The sequence below is a fragment of the Bos mutus genome, chromosome 15, assembly GCF_027580195.1.
Source record: "Bos mutus isolate GX-2022 chromosome 15, NWIPB_WYAK_1.1, whole genome shotgun sequence".
Taxonomy (NCBI): Eukaryota; Metazoa; Chordata; class Mammalia; order Artiodactyla; family Bovidae; genus Bos; species Bos mutus.
The window spans coordinates 2,548,965-2,557,636 of NC_091631.1; the positions used below are offsets into that span (position 1 = coordinate 2,548,965).

Here is an 8,672-nt window from a genome sequence, read left to right on the forward strand (position 1 = left end):
GCCTCAGTTCTCTGCAGTGCAAGATGAGACTAAGTCTTTCTCTTAGGTTGTTGTGATAATAAAATGGAAAAAAAAAATGTGAAGGTTCTCAGCACTTACGAAACACTCAAAAAGTAAATAGATAAAGTCACCAAGTCCACCCTGACCTTTTACAGATCAGGAACAGGAACTGATGCCAAAAGAGGGGACGGTGAACCCAGGACACCATTGTCCAGATGTTAGGAGTCAGATGAGTAAGTTTCAAGCCATGGCACTTCCATTGCCCCAGCTGTGTGACTCTGGACAAGTGACTTAACTTCTCGGTACCTCAGTTTCCTTGTATTGTAAAGGAAGATAAGAATAGCACCTATTTTGTGGGGTTATCAATGAGGAGTAAATGAACTATTATTTATAAGATATTTATAACATTACTCTGCATATTGTAAAAGTATTCATTAAATAATTCAGTAAAATTATAAATAATGGCAAACCTGAATCTCTTGATTGACTGCCAAATAGCTGAAACTTTTATGAGACCCTTGCTCAGGCTAGATCATGGGGAGGAAACTTCAAAATGGTTAAAGAATAGTCTGTACAAACAAAGAGCTTGTAAGCTAATATTTCCAACCTAACCTGATCAGAGGGGACAAAACATATCTATTGTGAAACTGTTTATAAGAAGTGAATAGTGAAAAGTGAAAGCTGCTCAGTTGTGTCCGACTCTTTGCGACCCCACAGACTATCCAGTCCATGGAATTCTCCAGGCCAGAATACTGGAGTGGGTAGCCTTTCCCTTCTCCAGGGGATCTTCCCAACCCAGGGATCGAACCCAGGTCTCCTGCATTGCAGGCGGATTCTTTACCAGCTGAGCCACAAGGGAAGCAAGAAGGGAATAGGCAGTGGCCAAAAGGCAGGGTAGGAAGATTCTGATCTCACCTGTTCCCACAGGTACACTAAAATTACAGCTATTGATGAGAAAGAGCAACTATTGATGAGAAAGTCTTGCAGACTAGCAGAAAAGAGCTTTTGCAATTAAAGTTACAGAAAAAGAACCACGACAAAGCAATTAGGAAGGGCAGAAACATGGTACAGCCAAGACCCATACTCCCAGGTAGGCAGCCCACAAACAGGAGGCTAATTACAACTGCAGAAATTCTCCCCAGGGAGAGAGGGGTCCAAGCCCTACATCAGGCTCCCCAGCCCCAGGAGTCCTGCGCAAAGAAGATAAGCCCCCAGAACACTTGGCTTTGAAGTCCAGCAGGACTTACTTTCAAGACAGCCAGAAGGCAACGGGAAACAGAGACACCACTCTTAAAGGACACACAGAAAATCGCACATGCTCCACACGTAAAGCAGAAGCAGTCATTTGAAAGGAGCCTGGCTAGCTGTCTTGGACAGTCTCTGAGAAAGCAGGAGGCAACTGGGTCTCACCGTGGCGACAGAGACACTTGCAGCAACCATTTGGGGGCGCTCATGCAACCTGGTGATGACAAACCGTGGTGGTGGCAAGCGCCTCTTGGGAATCCTGCTCTAGCTTATTACTGCCAGGATGCTGCGCCACCCACCAGTCACCGGAGGCTGAATCATGTGCTACCAAAAAACCTATGGGTCATTGAAGAAATGAGAGAGGAAATTTGAAAAAAAAAAAAAAAAAACTGGGGACTCCCTGGTGGTTCAGTGGTAAAGAATTTGCCTGCCAATGCAGAAGACATGGATTCAACCCCTGATCTGGGAAGATATCCCATGCGTCATGGAGCAACTAAGCCCGTGCACCACAACTGTTGAGCTTCTGCTGTAGAGCCCAGAAGCCTCAACTACTGAGCCCACGGACCTCAACCACTAAAGTCCACACACCCTAGAGCCTGTGCTCCAAAACGAACGGACAAAAAAAGCCACTGCAGTGAGAAGCCCGTGCACCACAACTGGTGAGCAGCCCCATGCAGCAAAGCAGACCCAGCACAGCCAAAAATAAAATAAACAAGCAAATAAAGTTATTTTTTTAAAAAAACCCTGGTATAAAAGACAATGAAAACTCCACTTCCGTGAGAGCACGAGGGCCCAGAGGCATCCCACAGGAACTGGGCACCTTCTGGTTAAATGATGGTGCTCTTGGACGGTCCTCGGGGAGGGGTGTTGCTGGACAGTGCTACACAGAATGTCAAGGCCTCCATGTTTCTGGGCAAAGAGACTCATCTTAAGTTCCTGCCAAAGAAGGTTCAAAATGCTTTCATCTTGGGGCTTCCCTGGTGGCTCAATGGTAAAGAATCTGCCTGCCAATGCAGGAAACATGAGTTTGTCCCGATCTGGGAAGATCCCACCGCCATGGACCAACTAAGCCTGTGAGCCACAACCATTGATCTGGTGCTCGAGAGCCCAGGAACTGCAACTACTGAGCCCCCTCGCAACTGCTGAAGCTCAAGCACTCGAGAGCCCATGCTCAGCAAGGGAAGCCACTACAATGAGACAACCAAAAATAAATACATAAAATTGATTTTTAAAAATGCCTTTATCTTGCCTATGGCCAGCCAATAATTTTATTTGGGCCAATGAAGATGAAGTCACAAAGGAAACAAGCATATAGATTAAATAAGAAGACTCTGTCTAGAGAGAGAGAGTTGTAGCATCCCACAGTCCAAGTCAGCATTTTGACAAACGTGACTTAGGAATCAGCTGCCATGGGCTTGGAACATGAAAACTGAAAAGTAAGAGACTAACCAAAGTCTGAAAAGCCTGAAAAAAAGAAGTGGGAATCCCGGCACAACTGCAAGGGATAAAAAGAATATGGAACCATAGAAGAAGATCCACTTGGTTGGTAGAGCAAGAGGCTTGGTCTGTATTTCTTTTTTTTTTTTTTTCCTTTTTTTGGTCTCACCTCATAACATGTGGGTTCTTAGTTCCCCAACCAGGGATCAAACCTGGACCCCAGCAATGAAAGTGCTCCATCCTACCCACTGGACCACCAGGGAGTTCCTTGGTCTATATTTCAAATAAGAAAACGTAGATACAAAGAAGATAAGTACATAGGTCATGTGATTCTGGGGACTTCAGAAACTGCTGGTTGTCTACCAAAATGTGTTCACCCCTTTTCCCACAGTAACCAAATTGCAGCAGGCATTTGTCTGCCCACCTGTGGACTCTTGCTGGGAGGCAGAGATATTGCCTCATAAGCTCTGAGCTGAGAAGGAACTTTGAGACCAAAAATCGAAGCAGGCAACCACACAGAGTGCAATTCTGGAATTTATTGTTGGTGACTCACAGACAGGCAGGGTCGGGTGGACGAAGATCCCAAGGCATTTGCAGCTGCACCGCACTTCACCAAAAGGGGTACAGGGGAATTTAAAGGGGCCAAAGCTAAAAATAGAATCGACCGCTAGGGAGAAACATGTCTGCCTCACCAGGATCAGGAGTTTTTCCCTGCATTTCCACAGTCATTAACCATCTGCGTCAGCAAAAGTCATGCTTTTGATTTTCATCTCAGATGAACGCAAGAGTAGAAGTTGATAGGGAACTTACCTTACTTGGGTGCATTCCTTGTGAGTAGGCTAAAGCTGAGTCACATGGAAGTGCGGGTGGGGTTGGACTGCAGGCCTAAGGTGGAGCTGACAAAACGAATTCAGTAAGGCTCGCACAGCTCTTCTGTGTGTGCTCAGTCGTGCCTGACTCTTTGTGGCCCCATAGACTGTACCCGCCAGGCTCCTCTGCCCATGGGATTTTCCAGGCAAGAATATCGGAATGGGTTGCCATTCCCTCCTCCAGGGGATCTTCCTGACCCAGGGATTGAACCCTCGTCTCTTGCGTCTCCTGCACTGCAGGTGGATCATTTGCCATTGTGCCACCTTGCAATTACACGTGACCTGTGGCTAACTTCTCACCAAGAAAGGTCTGTAAAAATGATGATTGCCACATCTAGTGGAAAAACTAAGAGGTGAGCTGTGTCCCCTCTGTGCTGTATCCTCACCCTTCTCGGTCCTTGGAAGAAAAGCCGTGGCAAACCTAGACAGCATATTAAAAAGCAGAGACATCGCTTTGCCCACAAAGGTCTGTATAGCCAAAGCTACGGTTTTTCCAGTAATCATGTATGGATGTGAGAGTTAGACCATAAGGAAGGCTGAGCACCAAAGAGTTGACACTTTCAAACTGTGGTGCTGGAGGAGACTCTTGAGAGTCCCTTGGACTGCAAGAAGATCAAATCAGTCAATCCTAAAGGAGATCAACCCTGAATATTCATTGGAAGGACTGATTCTGAAGCTGAAGCTCCGATCTTCGGCCACCTGATGCAAAGAGCTGACTCATTAGAAAAGTTGAGATGGGATGCTGGGAAAGGTTGAGGGCAGGAGGATAAGGGGAAGACAGAGGATTAGATGGTTGGATGGCATCACTGACATGAGTTTGAGCAAACTTTGGGAGACAGTGAAGTACAGGGAAGCCTGGCATGCTGCAGTCCTTGGGGTCACAAAGAGTCAGACACGACTTAGTGACTGAACAGCAACACCACCCTTCTTCTCCAGCGGGACCAAATGTTGGTCATGGAAGGAGTAAGAAAGCCCCTGGGGATTGGCAAATGGTCTCTGTCATGACTCACACCTGTCCCTGGAGCACAAGAGCAGCCTAGACAATACATAAGTATATTGAGTTCTAGTGAAACTTGATTTACAGACACTGAAATTTTAATCTTATAAAATGTTTACATGTCATGAAATAGTATTCTACTTTTGATTTGTGATCAGCCATTTAAAGTTTAAAAACTATTCTTAGCTCACAGGTTGCTGTAAATCAGAGCTGGAATGGATTGGCCTTAGTTTGCCAACATCCAAGGGGAGGTTGACCCTAAAGATGCAAAGAATCAAAAACAGAGTTAACATAGGTAGATAATAAACTCACGGTTACCAGGGGATGGGGAGGATAAACTAGGAGGTTAAGACTGACGTGCAGTGTGGGAGACCTGAGTTCGATCCCTGGGTCGGGAAGGTCCCCTGGAGAAGGAGACGGCCATCCACTCCAGTATTCTTGCCAGGAGAATTCCATGGACAGAGGAGCCTAGTGGGCTACAGTCCATGGGGTCACAAAGAGTCAGACATGACTGAGCAACTTCACTTTCACTTTCAAGACTGACACGTACATACTACTGCAGAAAAAGTAGATAATTAGCAAGGACGTGCTGCACAGCACAGGGAGCTCTGCTCAGTACTCTGTAACGGCCGATACGGGAAAAGAGTCTGAAAAAGAGGGGGTATATGTTCATGTGTGACTGATTCACTGTGCTCTGCTCCTGAATGTAACACAACTTTGTGACTCAACTGTACCCCAAAAGATTTTAATAAAAATAACAGAAGCATGGTTACCGAGGAACCTTGCATACAGAGGGCCAGCTGTAAGTTATACTTTGACTTTTGACCATGTGGAGAGTCAGTGCCCCTAAGCATTGTTCAAGGTGAGCCGTATAGCGTTGAGGCTTGCTTTCTTAGGTTTTAAACTCTCAGAAGAGAAAAGGTAAGATAACTATGGAAGTCTAAATAGTGGTTACCATTTGGGGGAAGAGGAGACTATGATTGGGAAGAGGTCTGCTGAGGGCAGGTTTTGGGGGCACCAGTTCGGTTCAGCCACTCAGTCGCGTCCGACTCTTTGCTACCCCATGGACTGCAGCACGCCAGGCCTCCCTGTCCATCACCAACTCCCGGAGTTCACTCAAACTCACGTCCATCGAGTCAGTGATGTGGTCCAACCATCTCATCTCTGTCGTCCCCTTCTCCTCCTGCCTTCGATCTTTCCCAGCACTGGGGGTACCCGTGATGGTTAATTTCTGGATTTAGTATTCAGTGTATTAACCTGCTGGTCACTATATAATCCATTAAGCTATATGGTTATGTTGTATTCACTTTCCTAAATGTCTTTTCTAAAGATTTTTTCTGTGGATCCTTTTAAAAATCTGTATTGAATTTGTTACAATACTGCTTCTGTTTTATGTTTTGGTTTTTCACCCACAAGGCATATGGGAGCTTAGCTTCTCGGCCAGAGATCAAATACTCACCCCCTGCCTTGGAAGGCGAAGTCTTAAGCACTGGCCCATCAGAGACGTCCCTCCTCTCTGTGTTTTATATTTCACAATAAAAGGGTTTAAAAAGAAAAAATTAAATAAAAATAATTGGATCAATTTATTAAAAAAGGAAAAGAAGAAGTGATGAGAAAGAGAAGCATGTGGTTCTGACTGGAGGCAGAGAGCTTCCTCCACAAAAAACAGAAAGATACAAGGAACCCGGATCCTCAAATGCCTCTTGAGCAGAACCAGCCACCAATCTGGAGCACGCACCTCAGATTCTGGCAGTAAAGAGGAAGTCTCCTTCCTTCTTAAGCTAATATCATTAGGAGTTTCTTGTCATAGCAGAAGTAGCATTTTACTTTAATACACAATCCATAACTTATAAGCAGAGTACATCATGAAAAACGTTGGGCTGGATGAAGCACAAGCTGGAATCAAGACTGCCGGGAGAAATATCAGTAACCTCAGATACACAGATAACACCACCCTTTGGCAGAAAGCGAAGAACTAAAGAGCCTCTTAATGAAAGCGAAAGAGGAGGGTGAAAAAGCTGGCTTAAAACTCAGCATTCAGAAAACTAAGGTCATGGCATCTGGTCCCATCAGTTCATGGCAAATAGATGGGAAACAATGGAGACAGTGAGGGACTTCATTTTCTGGGCTCCAAATTCACTGCAGATGTGACTGCAGCCGTGAAACAAAAAGACGCTTACTCCTTGGAAGGAAAGTTACGACCAACCTAGACAGCACATTAAAAAGCAGAGACATCACTTTATCAACAAAGGTCCGTCTAGTCAAAGTTTCGGTTTTTCCAGTGGTCGTGTATAGAAGTGAGAGTTGGACTATAAAGAAAGCTGAGCACCAAAGAATTGATGCTTTTAAACTGTGGTGTTGGAGAAGACTCTCGAGAGTCCATTGGACAGCAAGGAGATCCAACCAGTCCATCCTAAAGGAAATCAGTCCTGAATATTCATTGGAAGGACTGATGCTGAAGCTGAAACTCAAATCCTTTGGCCACCTGATGCAAAGAACTTGACTCACTGGAAAAGACCTTGATGCTGCGAAAGATTGAAGGCAGAAGGAGAAGGGGGCGACAGAGGATGAGATGGTTGGATGGCATCACCAGCTCAATGGACATGAGTCTGAGTGAACTCCGGGAGTTGGTGATGGACAGGGAGGCCTGGCGTGCTACAGTCCATGGGGTAGCAAAGAGTCGGACACGACTGAGCAACTGATCTGAACTGAATCCATAACTCGTGCCTCCTAGGCCTCTGTTCCCTTCCAGAGTACTTACCACTCTCCTTATAAAAAGCTAGGCAAGGATCCTGCACCCCACCCAACACCTGCCTCCTCACTGACCTTTCCAAGACCTGCAGGAGACGGCTCTTCCCAGAGCTGCATTCACCTCTCGGTTTCGAAGGCTGTAGATGAGGGGGTTGAGCATGGGCGTGACGATGGAGTAGAAGACGGACACCACCTTGTTGAAGCTGATGCAAGAGGCCACTCTGGTGCGGGCGTACATGAAGAAGAGAGTGCCGTAGAATAGGCTCACCACGGTCAGGTGGGCCGCGCAGGTGGAGAAGGCCTTTCTGCGCTCTGCAGCAGCGCGGATCCGAAGCAGCGTCCAGACAATGCGGCCGTAGGACGCGGCGATGACCACGGAGGAGGCCAGGAGCACAGCCAGGGAGACCAGGAGGTCTGCAGTCTCCTTCAGGGAGACGTCCGAGCAGGCCAGGGCCAGCAGCGGCGAGGCGTCACAGAAGAAGTGGTCGATGACGTTGGGGCCACAAAACCTCAGTCGGGACATGAGGTAGACGGGCAACACGGGGGTGAGGAAGCCCCCCAGCCAACAGGCGGCTGCCAGGCGCACGCAAGCCCCCCAGGACACCAGGGCCGCGTACCGGAGAGGCAGGCAGACGGCCACGTAGCGGTCGTAGGCCATGGCGGCCAGCAGGAAGCACTCGGTGGCGCCGAGGAAGGTGAAGACGAAAAGCTGAGTGAGGCAGCCTGCGTAGGAGATCCTCTGGCTTCCAGCCACCCCAAGGAAGCCTGCCAGCATCTTGGGCACCGTGACCGAAGTGTACCCGATTTCAAGGCAGGACAAGTGCGTCAGGAAGAAATACATGGGCCTATGGAGGCGGTGGTCGAAGCGCACCAGCACGATGATGGCCAAGTTCTCCACCAAGGTGAGCAGGTACGTGGTGAGGAAGAGCGAGAAGAGGAAGAGGCGCGTCTCACGCAGCTCAGCGAAGCCCACCAAGACAAACTCCGCCGTGTGGGTCTGGTTGGCGGTGTCGGGCTGCATAACTGGGGGCTCTCATAGCCTCGTAGGTAAGGACAACTCGGGAGAAACTGAGATACTGGACTGATGGATCTTTCACTTCCGGAGAGGAAAATAAATCAAGACGCTGCCCCGAACTCAAAAAAAAAAAAAAAAAAGAAAGAAAGAAAGAAAGACAATGTATAGCCTGTGAGGGGTTCCAGAAATTTCAGGACAAAGTGAAAAGTGGTAGATGGAAATAAGACGGAATATTAATGGGGAGTGCAACCCGTCTTCAAGAATCAGGGAAGTCTTCCTGGAGGAAGGGCTGGCTAAATTGGAACCTGAAAAATAAGTTGGTGAGATAAAAGAGAAGACACAGAAAAAGGATAAAATC

The 8,672-nt window shown here is 47.3% G+C and overlaps 1 protein-coding gene across 1 annotated transcript; it reads right to left on the reverse strand.

The window, feature by feature from the left end:
• Positions 1-7,366: 7,366 nt before the first annotated feature.
• On the reverse strand, positions 7,367-8,320 carry OR6Q1 (olfactory receptor family 6 subfamily Q member 1). Its single transcript, XM_005891133.3, has one exon. It carries the CDS (start codon positions 8,318-8,320, stop codon positions 7,367-7,369), a length of 954 nt encoding a protein of 317 aa, XP_005891195.1.
• Positions 8,321-8,672: the final 352 nt, after the last annotated feature.